General features: G+C 37.2%; 1 protein-coding gene across 1 annotated transcript in view; it reads left to right on the top strand.

The window, feature by feature from the left end:
- The window catches only part of CSMD3 (CUB and Sushi multiple domains 3), a gene marked incomplete at its 5' end in the record, with an annotated part of 553604 nt that overhangs the window by 366652 nt on the left and 165714 nt on the right, over positions 1–21238 (top strand). Inside the window, 3 exons of the mRNA XM_081116493.1 lie at positions 8274–8465; positions 13231–13357; positions 15753–15955. Coding sequence (XP_080972619.1) covers positions 8274–8465; positions 13231–13357; positions 15753–15955 — 522 coding nt within the window. The remainder of the gene's footprint in view (positions 1–8273; positions 8466–13230; positions 13358–15752; positions 15956–21238) is intronic.

Raw genomic sequence — 21238 nt, 5'->3', positions numbered from 1 at the left:
TTTTTAAAATGGCACTCATCTCCCCATTAAATATGTAATAAATATGATTAAACTTTTTAGTAGATAGAAATCTAGTATGTCAGTTCCCACCGGTAACTGCAAAACACACACAATACATGTGTAATAGTTGTAGTTGGACAGTCTTTGATGATAATGATGGTTGATGGTTTTAGGTGATTTTACTCTAAAGAGTAACTAAGTTTTTATTTTGCTTCTGCCTTATTTAAAATAATGTTATACAAATCTATTCTGTGATACTCAAGTCAACTATTTTGACAATTAAACAGTTAGCAGTTCAAAGACTGAAAATCATAGGTAGGGGGGTTACATCAGTTGTTATATGAATTTATTTTATTAGTGCCAACATTTAAGAAACAAACTAATTACATTAATGAACAATAAATTATGTTCAAATAATATATTTATGGAGTTTCTACTCTGTGTGAGACACTTTACTAAGAAGTAAAGCACATGTAAAATTGAAGTGGTTACATGCATTTAATAAATTTACCATCTGTCAAATCAAATCAGTTCTTAGAAGTTCAGAATATTCATTTCATATAGCAAAAATAAATTAAGTAGCAATATTCGGGAGACTTTAGTATTAGAATATTTGAAAAAAAATCTAATGACCCCTATAAATTTTTTTCAAGATGTCAGATGAGTGGAAACTATTGCAGAAACTGGGACATTAAAAAGGTTACAGCATTAAAGGAGTTTACGTGGGATCCTAAAGGAAATCTGAATCAGATGATCGTCTTTGAAAATATGCTTTCTTAATGATATGAGTAGTAGACCAGACAGTGTAATGACTCATTATATTAAAATACCCTGGTGCATAATTCTGAGAGGTTACTCTTGCTCCCTGAGTATTTCAAGGCTTTTTATGCTTATTCCTGTTACATCATAAACATTAAGGAAACATAAATTAACAAAAAGAATGTCGAACGCCTATTTTTAAATCCTGAGATCTGTTGTAGTCAGTGTGGCTTCTTATGGAGTCCTCCTAAAGGTAAGTGAAAGCCCAAGCACTCCGTGTTACGGAGTCTGCTGTGGGATGGCCTAAAAGCCATGGCATCGAGGATTGTTGCTCAAATATAATTGACGCGGTTTCTTCAGGGGGGCCGATATTTTTAAACCTGCCTTCTTCTTCTCCTTCCTCTGCTTTCTCACGGGGCTGCTGACATTTTCCAAGGCATGGTTCAGTGTTTGTATGACGGTCTTTCTTTGTCCTGCACCATCTTACACTTCTCCATGTCAAAAATGTCAATGGGATTATAGAGGAAATCTAGATTTTCTTTTCTGATATTTTAACTCTATGTGACTTGAGGTTATTGATGCAAAGATACTGGGCATTGTAAGACATACCTGGATTTTTTTAATTGAATTTATTGGGGTGACATACCTGGATTTTTAAATTATATGGGTTGCTCAGGTAATTGGAATGAGGAAAGTCATTGACTTTATTGTCATTGGCATGAGCTATTGGATATTTGAAGTCACCCGTCTTTTTTAATCACTCTAGTCATTCATTATAGAATGCATGTCCTAGGAAGATGGGAAGCTAAAGATTCTAGGAAGAAAGTATAAAATCAATTATTTTTAAAGACAGATGTACATCTATAAATATAAGTGTTTATATCTACAACTAATATGAGAGTTACCATACTGTATTGTGGTTATATTCTTTGCAAACATATTGGGCGTAGTTCTTCGGAGGCCATTTCCCTTTTTAACGTCTTTAGTCAGGTTTAGTTCAATTGCATCTTTTCACATATTCTCGGTAAGTTAACATGTGGTCTTAATCCTGAGTTTATAAAATGCCTTTATGATACAGAAGATTCTACTAGGCCACATACTTTAAATATTCATAAAATTCTTAGAAGTGGTAATTAATTTCCTAACAGCAGAGTATTTGCTAGGTGTTCAAACAAGGGAAAAAATCAGGGGGGAAACCCCACATATATTTGTGTTTGAATTCCTGTATCTCCTCATTCCTAAATCCAACTCTACCCCTTCCATTAAGAGATTTAGAGTCAAGAGAGAAGACCTTAGAGTAGGGCAGATCAGGTAGGGATTCGTGAGTTAGGTAGTGTTAAAGGTAGGGTTTGTAGGTCACAGAAAGAAATGGGGAGTATTCCAGGCAAAGGGAATTGGACAGAGAAAGGCACAGGGATTAGAAAGAACATATTAAGCATTAGCAAGGCATATAATGCAATTCAGATTAATCCCACTTACCTGGCTTCTAATAAATCTAGTCGTAGCATAAAGAGGCCTTTTATGACCACCCTTGTCTAATGACACACCGTCTAATGACAGTCCCTTTCTATCTATTATCCATTTTGTTGACTTAATAGCACCTGCTGTTCTGTGGTTATTTTCAGTTTTAGGTAGACAGAATCTCATTTGGCTAGGGCAAAAATAAATATTTTAGAACAGGCCATTAAAGGTTCATTTTATATCAATTGTCTCATTGGTCCATTTGTTACATAATCACAAAGAATAGCAAATGGACTAATGGGAATAGAATAGTGGCTGAGAGACTGCTTTTGGCTTCGAGTAGTGGAAGAACCTAACCATGGCTTAAACAACAAGGAGATTCAATCTAGTCGGTAAGGGTCCTGCCCCTTTCTTGCTGCCGTGGCATCCCCAGTGTTCACCGTTTGTCCTCATGCTTGTGCCATGGTCACAAGGTAGATACACTCAAGGAAGGAGGGGAGAGGGGACAGGCCTTGCCAACCACAGGCATTCCTTTTCTCAGGAATGCACCATCTTCTGTCACACATCCTCTCACCTCTCCTTGTCTAAAACTGGGCCATGTGGTCATGCCTAAATTTTTCAGAAGGCACATGGGAATATGAAGTATTTGGCAGGCTAAATGGATTAGCATTAGACCATCATGATATAGTGCCTGATATGATTCTGTTTCTTCTGGGAACAAGATCAGGGGTGTGTTTTTAGTGGGGAAGAAGAGAAAAGATATTGAAAAGACAATTTTCAGTGTCAACTATGACGTACAGCTGTAACAGATATTCCAAAAAATAACATGTTCAAAGGTATTGTATGAGTGTATGCCCCCATGAATAATGGTGCCATGGAAGCCCAGAGAATCTCGAGTGTTTAGAAAGGAAAGGCATTTGGTTTACCCATTATTAATATCAGCCTTCCTATGCTAAGAAAACAGTGGCTTCTCTCAGTTTCCTCCAACAATAAATAAATTATATAACGACCTAGTATAAAAATGCTGCATCACACTTGAGGGGAGAAAGGGTCACATTATTTTCTAAAGTGAATAAATCCCTTCAGTCTTTATTTTTTAGAATTATCAAGAAGAGTCTTATTTAGTCTTTCGTGGAGATATTCTTTTTCCCCCAAGTAAGTTTCTCAGTCAGCTCGAGTTTGCTTAGACAGTCGGAGCGGGGACAGCCATGCTAACTGAATATAAAATCTCTGCGACGCAAGGTCAGACCTCTACTGCCTCAGGGCGTCCCGCTGCTCTCCCATCCCTTCAGCCTCTCAGAAGTAACTACTTCTTGAGTCAGATCACTCTCCCGTTCTTCTCAAAGTAATGGCCATCAATCCTCTTGCTCTTGAGAAATCTGAAACTCCTCCCAAATAAAGATCTAGATGAAGCATATTTTCAGGTGCTTTATATAATACAAATAAGTTCTAAATTTCCCTGGGACCCATAAAGGCATAGCTGTCTTTCCTAGAGCGTGCAGTGGAGTAAAGTGAGAAAAAATTACCATTCCTTTTGCTAAAGTTGGAAGAACTGGTCAGAAATTAAGGTCTCAACACAGTATCCTGCGAAACCATGGCTCTGCTCTGGACAGCACTATAATGGAATTTGGGAAACCCTCGTAGGATGTCCTGGCCAGACTCTCTCTGCCCCTCAACGCACATTTCAAGAATGCATTTCTAAACCTGGTGTTTTCTATTGTATTTCTCTCTCTGAAGGCACGGTTGTAAAACCGTCATGTTTATTTGGTGACTCCTCTTATCTCCCCTTTTGCTCCTCTACTGGAAATAATTTATTGTTGAAATTATTTATTTGATCATAGGTTTAAATTTTGTCTTCCCCACTGAAATATTTAAGGTCTAAGGATAAAGAAAGCAGTGAAGAAGAACCAAGTCTGTGCCCATATGGAGCCAACGTTTTATTGGGACCAGAAAGAAAATAAAGATATGAACAGGAGATAAGGGCACTGCATTTAGAATTAGTTTATAGCCGGGCAGTGGGGTAGACAGGACAGGAGACGGGGCTCCCGTCCCTCGTCTGCCCAGGGACTCCGCCTCAGATGAAGCGTCCCTGAGTTCATACCTGTATTATAAGAAGGGGAAACCGCATTCAGATCTGGGGGTACAGGGCTCTAGGCAGGTAACCAGTAGGTGCAAAGGCCCGAGAGGGGCCGGAGCCTGAGTTGTGTGCCTGGAGCTGGAGAAGCAAGAGAGGGGCAAAGTTGGAAGGTGGGCAGGGGAGGGGACTATAGCGAGGTGCTTGGGTTTCATTTAAAAGGCACACAGGGACTTTCAACATTATCATGCTAAATATGAGTTTAAGATAATAGCCGACATGTATCTCCCACCTGCTAGACTGAGATGGAATCCGATGAGTGAGGTACTAGCGTATCCGCGAGAAGAGAAGGGAGCCCTCGCTCGCGTCTGAAGGGGACCTAGAAGGACGCACGGCCTTGTTGGGCAGTGACTGGCAACATAAATGCTCATCAGCTGGGCATAAGTGAGGCACTTTTGGGGAAGGCCTCCAGTGGACTTCCACAGAGTAGCTAAAATACATAAAATGTGCGTGTGTCGTGTGTGTGTGTGAATATAAAGGTAAAAAGACCACGCTGGGCAATAAGCGAAGCCTCAGAAGAATTTTTAAAATAATTTTATAATAGTAAAATGTATAAATACTTGCAAAACATACTGTGTATTTTTCATAGACATGTGGACATGCGGTAAAAATATATAAAATATGTGTGATAATGGTAACTGATTCAGAATATTTGCTAGCTCTTGGTAGGGAAAGGCCACAAGGCGATTGAGGAGGGACACAAATGGAACTTTAACTTGTTTTGCAATATTTGTCCTTTTGATGATAATGTCAATGTGAATGTAGTCAGTTCATATGAATGTTAATCTGAAAATGAAGCTGAATTAATATTAACCTGAAGTAACTCTGATTCTAGAATGTGATAGAGTCAGATGGTGAGATTACATTGCCTTTTGTAGGTTTCAAATTATAACTCAAAGCTAAATTAGAAACCCTTAAAGAAATACACAGCTGGCGACGGAAAAGGGATTAGATCTCAGTTTAAGTTATTCAGCAAGTCAAAAGGATTCAGATAATGGGGATTTTTCAGTTACTTTTGTGCTCTAGAAATTTTCATTTTATCAGACTATCAAATTTCACAAGGAATGGGAATATTAATAGCATACGCAATTTTTTATACAGTTATTTAATTGTCAGTTTCAAGTATTTGAGCTTTCCAATGAAAAGGCTGGCAACTGAATGTCTCCATAAAGATAAGACAGTTCTGAATATTTATGAATCAGCAACAATAATTCCACCAAACTGGACTAGATTGCACTGCGCTTTGTAGTTTATGTACTATCATCCCTGCGCATTTCATCTACAATGCAAAGCATTATAAATTATCTTAATTTACAAAGAATATCTCCAGTTTACCTCCTCACAAGCCATCGCCAAGCACATTTACAGAACATGCACATTAAGGAAGGATGAATTTGGTAATAAACCCTGAAAAGAAAGCTTGATTTCCGTTTTTGTTTTGATTAATGATAGACCGTACAACTCAAAAGTGGCTGCATCTTGAATGATACTGAGTATTATGTCTGGTGGAAGGAACGCAACCTTGTAATTTTTGAGCAGGGACAGTTTCAAACTAGTATCAAGTATGCAGATCCATGCAAAGTAATGTGTCCTGAAATTTTAGTTACAACTTCTGCTGTTTCTGCTTCTCTGTTTGAAAGACTGGCTTGTGTATCCTTTATACCTGGATATATATATAATGTCACCATTTGAGTTAATGACTTCTAACCTTTTGTATGGCTCTGTCTCTGAAGCTCTTTGAATTTGCCTTATTTTAACATATTTTCACCCAAATTGGGCTGTCACAAATGGACCCATAAGGGAAATTTCTGAAGATGTATTTTTCAATTGTCTCATAAATTTCAGTTTCTCGTCATCATTATTCCGGTTTCTTTTTAAGTTGTCTCCTAGAGATAATTGCCTCTAAAAATACAAGTTCATTCATGAACATTGGTGAACATCTGCTATGTGCCAGGATTTGTGCTGAGAGGGCGTTGAAGGAAAGAAAATAAAAGTGAAATAATTCCAGTTTGTAAGGAAACAAACAAAATAAGCAAATAATTGTAAGTGAATTAAAATGTGTAGAGTAATTCTATGGGTTAAAGAGGAGGGAATGATTAAGCCCCCCTAAACGAGACTAGGAAAGGATACTCTGTTCTTGACGAGCTAATGTATTCCTCAACATACAGAAATTACAGTACAACCTCATTACTTCCAGCGAACAGGCTCTGGTGATTTTATGTATGTTTTGATACTCCAACAAGGCAATGATGTAAGCTATTGATTTGACATCAGTGAACTAATTCATGCTTTTTTGCTTTCTAGCTCTCATCTAGACTAATTTGGTCAAGGACCTGTGCCTATAAAAGAAATGCAAATATTTTTATTACATGATTTAAAACACAAAAGTTTTTCTTTTCTCCAACATTATTTGTCTTGAAATCACAGATTTCCTTCATGCAGGATGCTATCTAGAATATTCTTTATCATTCTCTAGTCTCAGAAGTCATGACTGGCATGATTTTGCACCTAATTGTCTTTTTAAAAACAAACAAACAAACAAACAAACAAACATTAAAGATAGAAGAACTCCATAGCTAGGGCACTTGCATTTTGATTACTAGTGTTATGTTTGGTTTAAATTATGAAGTATCTTTTCTAGTCGTTTCAGAATCTTAACAGTTTATTATGCTATAATTGTTAGGTTTTTAATACCCTTCATTAATTCTATTCTGAATGTGCATACATGGTCTTCTGGCTTTGAATGATCAAATTAGCATTTGCAAGATCAGAGTATTATTAAGGTAATGTAATAGTAGCAATAATAACCCCATTGGCCCCCCCTTTGACCCAGCCCTTAACCCTGTAGTAACAAGATGAAAATCAGATAGAAAAATCTATACAAGTGGACCGGGACAAGGGATGAAGCAAAATAGGCTTGCTCTGTTTAAAGTGGCTGTCTCCCCTCCTGTCCAGAAAGGAGAGAGTAAATCATTTGCTTCTTTGAGGTGGATAGAAAAGATCCTGGGTTTTTATTCTAACCTCTGTAATGTAAATACATCTCTCCAGAGACCAGATTAGTCTCCTGTGCATCCAGTTTTTGTAATCTGGGGATGTCCTTAAGGTTCAGGCCTCGTTTTACCTTGAAATGTAAACACAAACCTTCTTCAAAGTTAGGTAAACCTCTCTGAAATTCTCTTACTACTGTTACAGTTGTAAAATAATTTATCAAGGGTTGTTCTGGCCCCAGAGTCCCAACTTTCCAGTAAAATTAATGCAGAAAGCCCCAACTCTGCAGAAACACAACATTTTTTTTTTTATCCCCCAGAGTAACAGGAAGAACAATATGTAGGAAAAACAATATGATTTTTTTTTTCCTGTGAGAATTTTTTCAGAGCTGTAAATTTCTGGAGAAGGCAGAATATAACAATTCACAGTTCTTCAACCTTATTACTACTGCTCTATTACTTCTTGATAAAGTATATTTTAAATATAAAACTATTTCATGTTCTTCTAAGACTATAGAAGTCAAGCAGTCTAAATTTATATTTGTAGTGGACATGTGTGTACTTGGACAGTTATGATTTCACATATTTTGTATGAGTTTAAAATTTTTATAATAGTTGTAATCTGTTATTAGCTGCAAACCACTTGAGGAAGGCAAGAATCTTAGTATTATAACAAGCCATGATATAGTCATATAGACCATGGGATATCATTTGAAAAACACAAAACATTCTAGTTTTCAAGAAATGAAAAAGCTCCCTATGGCTGTTGCATACTATCTCAATTAAATATGGCAAGAGTGCTACAACCAGGAAAGAGTGCAGCTTAGGTAAGAGGAACACAACTGTATAAAAATAATAGGAAGAAATGATTTGTCGAGTTTTCAATGTTTCTGTTAAATTTCACCTTTAACAGGCGTATATTCTTCTCACAGGTTTTGAACTTTCCCATTGCGAAGATCCTGGCATTCCACAATTCGGGTACAAGATCAGTGACCAAGGCCACTTTGCCGGTAGCACTATCGTGTATGGGTGCAACCCAGGCTACACTCTCCACGGGAGCAGCCTTCTCAAGTGCATGACAGGGGAGAGAAGGGCGTGGGACTACCCCCTGCCTTCCTGTATTGGTAGGACGCTCCTCTAGTTTTCCTGAGATGCTTCTGTAGAGGCCTTACCAAGGGACGCACCTTCCCGAGGGACTCCATCTGTCTCCGCACAGCTCAGACCTTGAGTCAAGAAGTTAATGTGCGCTCCCCCCTCGAAGTCTCGTCCCCCTCAGTTGCCGTGTACTTGTCCCCCTTCATCCTCTGTGTCGCCCCTTCACCCTCTTTTCTCTTCTGACAACCACCATTCTCTTGTCTGTCTGTATCTATGAGGGTTTTTTTGTTGTTATTTTTAGTTTTTTTGTATGTTTGTTTTTAGTTACTTTGTATGTTTTTAGTTACTTTGTATGTTTGATTTTAGTTTCTTTGTATATTTGTTTTTAGTTACTTTGTATGTTTGTTTTTAATTTCTTTGTATGTTTGTTTTTAGTTTCTTTGTATGTTTGTTTTTAGTTTTTTTGTATATTTGTTTTTAGTTACTTTGTATGTTTGTTTTTAGTGTCTTTGTGTGTTTATTTTTAGTGTTTTTGTATATTTATGATTTTTTTTAGTTTCTTTGTATGTTTCTTTTACTTGTTCATTGGTTGCTTTTTGTTTTATATACCACATATGTGTGAAATAATAGGTTCTTGTCTTTTTTTGCCCCACTTATTTCATAAGCTCCCTCCATAGTGTCATAGAGTATACAGATACACTATAAAGTTGTACACATGAAATTTATGTAAGATTATTAACTAGTGTTACCCCAATAAAGTTAATGAAAATTTTTAAAAATATATTAGTAAGAAATTCACTATTTCAAAACCTTAAAAAAAGAAGTTAATGAACTCAAATTTGTCAGAAGGGAATTAATGGAAAGTGATGAGGTTCTTTTAGTAATTTTATTGATGAGTACTTTTTTGGCACAATATGTAGTCATTTTATTTCTCCTATCTTGATATAAAATTTAATTCACTATAGAAAGATGTTAAGACTCTTAGTCATATACATATATTAAATCACATTGAATAGATTTGTTTTAATATAAAAAAATTGTTGCCTGTCCTGTTATCGAGGTAGATGAAAAACAGTGAACTATTCTCAAAAAATTAAAAAGGCTTTGTTTATATTCTTACCTTTTCAAAAATCTAAGGAAGTACATATGCTTTTTATTAATGTGTATGCAGCATAATATAATTAACCAATTTCCATAAGATGCATATGAGAGTGACATCAGATATCTAGCTTACATGAAGCTAGAGAAGGATCATTTTCTACCATCTGATAGATCAATTAATGAACACTGGGTATGTGTGGGTGAGAGAGTGGATAGAAAAGCGTTGTAAAGACCTCTGCTGTTTTTCTTTTTCCCCCTAAATCAAATAGGTGCCAGGTTGGAATAATAGGGCAACAGAAAAAAACCCAACATTTTAACGAAATAGTAACTCCTTAGTAGGAAACAAACATGCAGTGACTCTTTAGTCGTTCTTATTGGTAATGGCATTAACGGATTCATCCTGTATCAGGCCCATGTGCATTAAATTGACCTAAACCTTTTTTTTAAATAGTTTTATTAAGGTATAATCGATACCCCCAAAACTGCACATATTTAATGTTTACAGATTGAGGAGTTTGGAAACTTGAACCTTTTGATACAAAGTTTAATCGTTGTTAGTTGGCATGGTCAACATGGGAATCTTCACAAAACTTTTAGAATATAATTTTTTAAAAATAGAACTTTAGTAATTAGAGGCCTTGAGACTAATTGCACAGTGTTTTTGATGCCATGAGACCTCGGTTGGATTATTAAAACATAGATTCATGCCGAAAGCAAACATGTTTTTATCTAACCAAAATACAGTTTTAGTCCTTTCTTTTCAGACAGCACTTGAATTTTGGATAGATTATGAGGATAATATGTAAAATACTAATCAACCTAAATTGATAGAGCTTGGGATTCTGGAATATTACCAATAATCAGCCCACTGGCAGTGGTGAGGAGAAAAATATAGCACCGATTAATTCTCTCTGAGGTTATATTCTTTGACGTGTGTAGGAAATATATTTAGAAAATAATTAAAGGATTTTACAATAATAGGAAACTATAAACTTATAAATACCGATTTGCACGCTGTCCCTAAAATTCAAATCACAAAACAAAGATGTTAAAAATCATATATTTGCTGTTCGTGTTGAGCCAAGCTGAAGACATGCTTTATTTTTCGGAAATATTTAATGCAAATGGAAGGACATTTGGTCTGAAATCAGAAGATTTTAATTATGTTTGCAACGAATCAGTGCACTTTATGTTTACACATATCCCAAAACAAACCTAGTGACTTGATACGGCTCAAGATCTCATGAGAAGGGTAACGTTTTTGTTTTGTTTTTTCAATGATGGATGATCAGAAATAACAGCTGAAAAACGGTTGGACACATGGTGTGTCATGCTGATGATTTCCATGACACCAGAAGATGAAATTCTATTTTAGATGGTGTTCTCTACTGGCAACAAGTAATAGTTTTACCACCTGGCCTAAGATTATAATTTTCTATGCTTATTAACCTTAAATATTTATATGGCTATATTTTTGCCTCTGTCAAATAAAAAACTTTTTCTCCAACATATAGATTATTTGTAGATAATTAAGTTTCTGAAGCTTATACATCGATCAAATAAAATTTATCTTTTTAAGCACCATACCTGGAGGGATTGAACCAATATACTTCCTTTAAGCACTATTTCATTTTTATCCTGCAAACATAAGTCTTTTCACAGAAATTAATTCTAGTGCTATGGCATGCCAACCTGGTTCATTTAAAGTCAAAATACCAAGCAATATTTGTAGCAAAGAAATATGGAGGAAAAAAAGAGCTCTGTTTAAATTCAAGATGCAACATAGTGCACATAACTCGAGTTTGGCCTGCAGTTGTTTAAACATTAATCTGGAGAAATAAAGTATCAAATTTGTCTGCATAGTAAGTATATGCCCATAATAGTGATAAGTCATAAGACACGATGAAAATGAATTAACATAGTTATATATTTCTACATTTTCAACAAAGTTGTTAAAAAATAAGAAAAACCACAAGTGATAGTGACATCTCGAATACTGATACCTTCTTATTTACTTAAAAATGACAAATTGTCATAACTTACATTGAATTGTTGCAATACAAAATAAAACTGCTTATTCCTCCGGGGGGGGGGGGGGGCTGCCAGGGGTCTCTAGAAAAACAGGATCAATAGAATACTAGATCTAGATGAACTGATTTTTCTCTATATATCTACCTATCTATAATCTATCTTTCTAAAAAATTTATTTATTTTAGGGAATTGAAGCAGGCAATTGTGGCAGCTGACAAGTCCAAAATCTGTAGGAAAGGCCAAAAAGCTAGAAGGTCGGGCAGAAGCATGTACTGAAGTCTTGAGGGAGAATTTCTTCTTTTCTGGAAAATTCAGTTTTTCCTCAGAAGGCCTTCCGATTCATTGGAGGAGGGCCGGCCACATTATCAAAGGCAACCTCCTTTACTCAAAGTCAACTGATTGTCGATGTTGACCACACTGATGAAAGAACCTCACAGCAACACCGGGGCTAGTGTTCGATTAAATAACTGGGTCCTGAGGCCTAGCCAAGTTACCTCGAAAAACTAACCATCACAGTGCGGCGAAGCATAACATCTAAAATCTTTGAAACAAATATGCCTCTATGAACGGAGCCTGCAAGTTCAAACCATTAGGTTCTCTTACTAGGTCTCTCCCAAATGCTCAAACTTTATCTTTGACCTTTGCTTTAAAAATAAAAACAAAACAAAGCAAAATGCAGGAAGATTAATTCAGCCTTTGAATTTGAGTAAGATAAAAATAGTACAGAGAACAAGAAAAATATGAGTATCTTCAAATATTTAAGCAAATAGTAAACTTTGTTTTAGTTACGTTTTGGTAGGAAATCATCTGGGGAATTTTCGGATTTATAATATGTGAAACAGTGTTTTCCTTGTGTCTAGGGTTTAACGATGTTCACCAATATACTAAATAAAATATTTAGCTCTCTCTCCTTAATGCAGAGTTCGTGAACATCTGCTTACTGAAGTAGGGCCACCCTAGGCATCCCAATATATTAAACAGTGTTAGAATGGAGAGGGAATCCCCCAAAAGATAAAAATTTAATTATGTTTATGACAATACTTACATTTTAATTCAATGAATTTTATAAAAATCAGAGAGCGCATTAAATCATAACCTAACTAGATTTAGCTGAAGTAAGAAATCTAATAAAAATTACGCTTCGTCTTTTGGGAGGTTAGAAGGACAGTGTTTAGAGTGATTTAAAGGGGAATAAAAGGACAGTGAAATGTAGGAGGCCTGGGGGACTGCAGTAAAGTTTAGTTTTTCTCAGAGGTGGGGTAGCAAGGTGATGAATTATTCAGCCTGCAACCAACTAGCAGCGAGCAAGTCACCATCTGTTTGTCTTTTTAAATTGTCATTATTTAATAACATCTTAAAATATTTGGAAGCCTGAACTTAGAGTTTTTGAGTGTGTCTTTTTTTTTTAAATCCCTGATTGCATTCATTTCATTATCTTTTATGTGATCTAACTTGACACTTCTGTTTTATTGTACGGTATGTTTTTCAATTAATACCTTAATCTGAGAAAGCATATACGGATACATACTTTCAAGAAGAAGGGAAATCAATTCTTATTTCCCTTAAGGTTATATATATGCTTGTGAAATTTGTAGACTGCTTTTGAGAAGATTGGCATTAAACTGCGAGTTAAATTTTCATTTTTTTTTTTTTTATTATTAGCTGAATGCGGAGGTCGTTTTAAAGGCGAATCATCAGGGAGAATCTTATCTCCTGGCTACCCCTTTCCATATGACAATAACCTGCGTTGCCTGTGGATGATTGAGGTAGACCCAGGAAACATTGTCAGGTAAATGGATTTCATTTTCTCAAAATTACTAGGGAATCTGGATTTCATGATGAGCCCCTAAGCACAATGTCAGTCAACATCAAGATTTTTCAATATTTGTAACCTTGGTAAGGAAAAACTTGGTGTCTGTCTGTTAAACATATGAAAAAAGTATTATTAAGAAACTTCTCATATTTATAAGAGGGCACAGAGAGTGAGAAATTCTTCTGCTTCTTGGCCACTCTACTCATTTATTATTTACTTCTAATCCCCACCTGAGGACATACATGCCTGGAGAGGAAGGGGGAGAAAGAGAGAGGAACATTGATGTGAGAGACACACATCAATCAGTTGTCTTCCCTACACTTTCCAACTGTGGGTCAAACCCTCAACCCAGGGATGTGCCCCGACCAGGAGTTGGACCAGCAGGAGGCTCAGCCAACTGAGCCACTCTGACCAGGCTACTCATTTAACTCTTGATGACTCGAGACACTGGCTCAAGATCCACCGCCTTGACAGGTATACAGAGTTGTCCAGCTCCCTGGCACAAATTTAGCCTCACAAACATTTAGAAAAAATGAGAAGAGAAGGGAGACCCCACAAGGACTCCCTTCCTTCCGTGGCTTTAGGCATATTCTGGAGCCCTGCTCTGGGCCCCTTTCCCGTGTCTGATTTCCCTTTGCTGCTGAGCACAGTGAGGCGGCTGCCAGTTCCTCACATCGCTGCCCTTTCGATGAGACCAGAGCCACTGCCCCCTAAACAAACAATAACCAGGTTTCCAAGGCTGTCACATGCTCTCCGTCTTAGGTTAAATATTAGGGTTGTGGCTGGGAATAGATTAATAAATGAACAAATCATCCTTGACATGTGAGCTGGTGTGTTTTTACTCACAAAACAAAGATTTTAACCTAGGAATTGATTCTTTATATAAATGGAATTTCAGACAGGCTTCTGAGTGGTGCAAGTGGTTATAGAAAACAAGTATTGTCATTCAAAAAGTTGCTGAAAGGTATACTGAATGTGTTATTGGATGTAAACTGATAAGATGTTGGATGTGAGCTGGTATGTTGTTTTTGCAAGGGAGTTTGCAGAGCTCAAAATAGACTACACTAGATCAATCCTCAGCCTACTTTTATTTAGTATAGATAATGCATTGTTTTATTTAAATGTTAGAATTAGAAAACTTGAAAATTCTGTTTTCAACAGGATTCTGGGATTTTTAAAAAATTAAAGAACAATACTTGATATTAAATTGCAACTCAAATTTAAAGTTGTGACAATTCACATATCAAACATGAATGTGATGTGTATGTAAAAAGAGTTAAGCTGTTGATATAACTGGATTTCTAATTTTTGGCAATAGTCACAAAGAGTGTCAGATACTAATTTTGTCTAGATTAGATATAAAGCAGAATACATTTAATATTAAACATTTTGTTTTTTTTCATTCATTTTTTGGAGGGTGGGTAAACATTATTTTTCATGTTAAGGAAGTTCCCTTTTACTCCTAGATTACTGGGTGTCATTATAATGTTGAATTTTTAAAAATACTTTTTCTCTCTATATTATAGAGATGTTCATATGATTTGCTTTCCTTGTGTCTGCCATTATGATGATACTGATTGGTTTATTCTTGCATTCCTGGAATAAATCTCATCTGATTCTAATAAAACAAAAAAACAGACATGAAACATTGGTAAAAAATATACTATGCAGTCAGAAAACTTTATTTCAGTTGATGACTCTGCCACCCTTTGGCCCATTTTATTTAATCTATCTAAACTCCATTTGGCACATTTATAAAATTGAGATACAAACTGTTTCTGTTTTATAGGGTCATTATAACAATTAACAACAAAAAAATGTAATGCATAGTTTTTATTTCTTTATTGAGTTCAGAGAGAGGGAGAGAGAGAGAGAAACCTCACTGATGAGAGAGTCATCGATCGGCTGCCTCCTGCACGCCCCCTGCTGGGGATGGAGCCCACAACCCCGGCATGTGCCCTGACTGGGAATCGAACCCTCGTCTCCTGGATCATTGGTTGATGCTCAACCCCTGAGCCATGCTGGCCGGGCAGAAATGTAATGCATTTTGTGCAGTGCCTGGCATGTACCAGGTCCTCCATAAGAGTCGCCTGCTATTGCCACAGTTGAAACTCACGGCCACTGAAAAGAATGTCCACCTGAAATTTTGGTAATTTGCATAAGTGATATAATAGCACATTCAATCATATTCTAAAGAAATAAGTTCTACTCTTCAAGAAAAATGTATTAAGGTTAAATACGCTGCTTACATTTTTATCTGCTAGGCTAAAAGGAATAACTAATAAGAGCAAAGATGCATATTTGTTACATTCTTTATTTAAAGTGGAACTTGTACTTAAAGTAATCAAACAAATACATGTTTCTCCCACAGCCTACAGTTTCTTGCTTTCGATACGGAAGCATCACATGATATACTCCGAGTCTGGGATGGTCCACCCGAGAACGAGATGCTTTTAAAGGAAATTAGTGGATCTCTTATTCCTGAAGGAATCCATAGCACCCTCAACATAGTAACCATCCAGTTTGACACAGATTTTTATATCAGCAAATCTGGATTTGCAATTCAGTTTTCAAGTGAGTTGCTATTTTATTTCTTAAATGCAAAATAGAAATGCTATTCAAATAGTTCTGTCAACCTTACTGCTCAAAACTTTAATGATTTTAAATATTCTCATTGAATCTTCCTATTAATCTGCAGTTCAAGTAAAATATATTTGGAAAAGAGAGATGCAGTTAACTTTGAATTAATATATTAATCTTTGGGACTGTCTCTCCAATTGTCAGACCAGTTTTCCTTAAAGTATAGGCGGTGTTGTAATGATTTGGCAAATGAAATAATTACACTGCAAAAGCTTTCAACCTGGATTTACCATAAAACTGTATATTTCAACATGGAAATTTTTGAAGGTAAGGATACTTGCCATTGCAAAAATAAAAGCAACTCCACATTTTTACAAATTTTATTTTTCTTCTGTTGAAATTTTTAATTTTGTATTCACACATCTATTTGACAAAATATTTTAGATCTACTTTTAAATTAAAGATTGCCTATAACAATAAAATGCCATGCATAAGTAATTACCAATGTCCACTGCTCCTTTGTTTTTTTTTTCCCAAGACAGTGATACGTGACTAAATATATATTTTTCTGTCAAAGGAATTTTGTTTTTTGTGGCTGGAGAAAAAGAAATGAAAACTTAAAATTTGTAATTGCTATATTTTACTTTTATTGCCAACATGCATTGTTTCTTTGAGAAAATTATCTAATGGAGCTTCTAATTGCATGTATTTAAAAGATTTTATTAGCTGAAACCTATCCAAATTTCCAAGATCCTCTGTAAGAGTTCAAACCAGTGTTCTTCAAATGATCCTGAACTGAAGTCCTAGCTTCTTCCTAACTGCAGACTTTGGGCTCCTTCCTTCATCACCTGAGGCTGAGTATTCTAATTCACATAGGAATAAAATGCTCACCTTATAAATAAGTTATTAAGATGTAACATGGTTACATGTGCACAATACCTGGTATTGAGTAGATAGTTGGTGCCTGGTGAACTATCATCATTATATGAATACATGTAAAATTGAAATCCTTTGGGAAAAAATGGAAAAAGCATAAAGGAATTTGAAATTTGACTCTCCACAAAATATACCGCTTTAGGTAAGCAACTAGTTAATACAATTAAACAATTGGTGGGCTTTTTGTTCATGGAATGCAGATGTTTGAAATAATTAACTAACAGAAACCAATTGCTTTGTGTTGTATAAGCCAAGCTTGTGTGACAGGTGTAAGTCAGTGTAGAAGAGTCAATGTTTCCAAATTTGCACTTTAAACACATATGTCTTTTGAAAGAAAGTTTGAAAAATAAGAAAGTTGTGTAATTGATGAACATAAATGGCTTTTAATTCTGAAACACTTACCAATCAAACATTTTTCATTTTTATGTCTTCTGCTTTCTACTGTTTATCTCTGTTTTTGTGAAGTTAGGAACAATTTGTCAGAGCACTGCCCATGACTGCTGTCCAATTTCAGTTCTAACTGTAGTTAGGAAGCTAACAGTTCTCCTTTCCTTTACCTGAAGTTAGTAATATGTAATGTTTTACACTTAAATGGTTATTGTGATTAAGTATCTGAAAACACTCCTGTTCAAAAATGCCTGAGGCTGGTGTTTGTGAATGCCAAGTGCATGTGCTTTAGAGAAACAGGCTGCTGCTTATGAGTTTCTGGGAATTTCTAACGCAGATTTTTCTGTAAAATTAGCAATGCATTTTTATATTTATTGTATTTGTCAGGCATATTAAAGTTATTGAAGCAATGTAATACCAGATCTTTACTAAATCTGCCTACATAATATTTTTTGAGATGCATAGAAATTTCTGCTGCTGCTCTGAGACTAAAAACCTACCCATTCAAGTAAAATTCCTCTGAGGGTAAATATATTGTGAATAGCATCCACCTTTTGGTTGGAGAGCTTCTGTAATTCATGCTTACACAGCTTTCCAAGTGCCCAGATTTCAACTTTGAAAATATTATTTCAATGAATGAGTTCTTATTTGTATGTCAAGAACCATGTTAAGTGTTTTATACACATGATCTCATTCATTTCATTTAACCCTCACAAAAGTCATATGAAATGTGATATGTCACCCCCATTTCCCAAAGAATTACTCTACTCTAAGGCTTAGAGAGAGAGTTAATTTGTTCAAGGTCAACTGCCAGCAATGCCTGGAGCTGTGACGCAAACTCACATGTGTTTGGAAGGAGCTCTGCGCCATGTCTGGGGCCTAGCATGTGCTTAGTAGTTATAATTACCATGCTGTCATTATTATTTAGATACATGTATTAATATGCTAGAGGAAACAGGAAGCTTTTAGTTATATATTATTAGTTCCAGTGAAGTTCTACTGTTTAATCAGCTTGTGCTCCTGATTGTGCTCCCAAGAACCACATCTGAGGCCACACTTTGAAAAGCAGGTGATTCATACAAGTGAGGCAGGGAGGAGAAGTGAAGGAAAGCTGGCGTGGACACACCCATTTCAGAGGGACAGTAGCTGTCCCTGGCCACAGTCATTGTATCCTGTAGGAAGGTGGGCTGACTTTAAACTGGAACTTGAAATAAGTACTTTTGTGTAAAGTCATCTAATTGTCAAGGAAAACAACTAAACTTAAAGGGAATGTTACAGACTCTATAGTTCAGTAAACCACTACTTTAGGCCTAATTTGGCTTCTTCAAGTCTCTTCTCTGGCTAAACTTACCTCTTGTCACCCAATCGTTCTCTGTTCATTCGTTCACTTGAGGAGTCTATTAAGGACCACATACTAAATGCTTTTCTCATTGCACCTTCCCATCACTGAGGCAGATCTGTTTCATAAATGCACCCCCCCCACATATGCCGTACATTTCTGTCCCTAAACCTTCCTCCACCGTCCATGTTTTTCTGTCTGCTCCCTTATGCTTCGGTCTTGCTGATTCTTACAGACTCAGCACCAAGACCTCTCCTTATAAGGCGTTTTCTGACCTCTGAATAAAACATTTTTTAATGTTTATAAAATGTCTCTTTATAAAACATTTTCTCACCTTTCTTTATTAAACATATTCTAGCCCATGCCCCAGGCAGCAGCTTCAGTTATTTCCAAAATAAAGATGAAAATAAATGGTTCATCAATTCATTGTCATGGAGATGTTTGAATTGTGTGATCTTTGCTCCCCAAATATATTTTGTGTTCCTTCGTCTCTCTAACGTTTATGAAGAACACAGATTATGTATGGGATGATCACAGAGTTTATTTTACTTCTCTAAGATAAGTTTTGAGAATAAAAGGGGAAACTATTAAAAATTTATCTGGACAACAGGCCTAAAGCAGGACAGTTGTGGCCAAATCGTGACGAGTCGTTTTAAGTGTCCGACTTTGATTCTGTCCCCACCCTCCCCACCGTCACAAGGCGCGTTCCTGTTCTGAGCAAATAGCTGTGGTTTATTGGGTGTCCAATAATAAATAAAAAGAGGAAAAGAGTCAGGCAACAGTCGCAGATCAGTCTTGAGCGACAAAATGCAACCAGCAAAACGTATTTCACTCAACTGGGCGCAAAGTGAACTAGACTGAAATGTAGGTGGCTACCAACCTCGCAGTCGCCGTCGAGCCCCTGCCGCCGCTCGTGCTGCTCCGTGGCCCGCTCGTTCTTCGTAGCCTCCCATTGTGCTTCTCGGGGCTACAGTCCGCAAAGCACTTTTGCTCAATCAGAGCTGCTTACGCCTGACGTTGCGCCTCCTGCCGTCCTGTGTGCCGCCCTGGCCTCTCGGCAGCCAGCCCCTCCATCCCCGGCTTAAACTGTCATCTGCGTGTCTCACTTCAGTGCCACAGGGGGGACATCTGGGCGTCTCATGCTGTCATTTGCCCACAGAATAGTTGATTTTGACAGAGTGCTTTCTGTGCTCTTCAGTTTTTGACCTCTCTGTTAAGGATCCAGCCCTGCTGGGTAATACAAAACACCAAGGCCCGTAGTTTATGCTGTTTAAAACCCCCGAGGAAACGGACCCCTTAGCCACGACACGGGGTGCCTCCCAGCCTCCAAGGACCGCAGTGGCCGGCCTGACCCCGTGCTCCTTCCCCCTGCCTGCGTCGCTGCCTTGGCCAGCCGCCTCCTCCTTAGCGCTCCAGCCAGGCTTCTCCCCACAGTCCCACCCGACTCCTGTTTTAAAAATACGAATCAAACGTCACTCCCCTGTTTAAAATTCTTCAATGGCCACACAGTCATAAGTTCAAAACTTTGGTATTACACAGAAATCCTTCCCAAGCGGCATCCCAGCCACCTGCCAGCCTCATCCCTCACTAGGCATTCACGCACATCGGGCCGTTCACACCACGGCGGCGTGCTTTCTGCCACATTCCTGCTGCTTTGGCAAACTCTCTTCCACATCCCTGGGCCACTTATGTCCACACTCAAAATCTGTGAATTCGTACTCATTTTCCAAGGCCCACTCCTAGGACTGATGCGTTCCTCCCCTGTCACCCCCGCGTCTGCCCTGCTCTGGCACTGTGCGTGTGACCGCAGAGGGTCCCTACGTCCCAGTGCGCCCTGGACACTCCTGCCCACGCCCGTTGTCCTGGCATCCTGACTGGCTTGGCATTTGGCCTGCTTTTTCCGTTTGTCTTAAAAAAACAAAGTATCATTATTAATCGTTCTGTTAAAATAGCTGAAACATACTTGTGTACTTGGAAGCATATTACAACATTGACTCTGAGGTTTCCTTTGCATCCCAGGCACAAGTCCACTCTGTTTCCCTCCCGAGCTGACGGGAATGACTGCCATGCCTCCATCTACTTTAACCTGACTTGCCCGTCATTAGGTGTACCCTTAGAAACATAAGGGAATTCTAAAGATAGCCACATTACTGGGTCGCTGGCAGGGTAGAGGCCTAATAATGATGTTGAACATTCTTTATAAAATTGATGGATCTTGTACAAAGCAAGGGCTCCATCAAGGTCAAAATTCTCCTGGGTGAAATCCACCTCTAGGTTACCATCTGCATTTCAAATATTTTCTGATTGATTTGACTCTGGATGGGATTTCCTTCCAGGTTAAATGTGCCCGTTACCCAACTTGATTTCCTTATAGATAGTGAAGTGAAGGATATGGTGTCATTTCTTAGTCAATGCAAAAATATAAGGTACTAAAATTGGAAGAGGGGAATGTAAGGCCTTGTGGATATCAAATTTGGACTATGACTTTTCAGAAGTCTCCTAATATTGCAAAAATGTATAAAACTACTTCATCTTTAGACAAACTACACAGAGAAGTAAAATCTACTGTTTTTTAAAAAAATTATTTCAAAATTGATATTTTCTTAAAAATTCTA

The sequence above is a fragment of the Miniopterus schreibersii genome (genome assembly GCF_964146895.1).
Source record: "Miniopterus schreibersii genome assembly, chromosome: 17".
NCBI lineage: Eukaryota > Metazoa > Chordata > Mammalia > Chiroptera > Miniopteridae > Miniopterus > Miniopterus schreibersii.
Note: the sequence above shows the minus strand (reverse complement) of the source record. Positions and strands in the feature narration are given on the sequence as shown.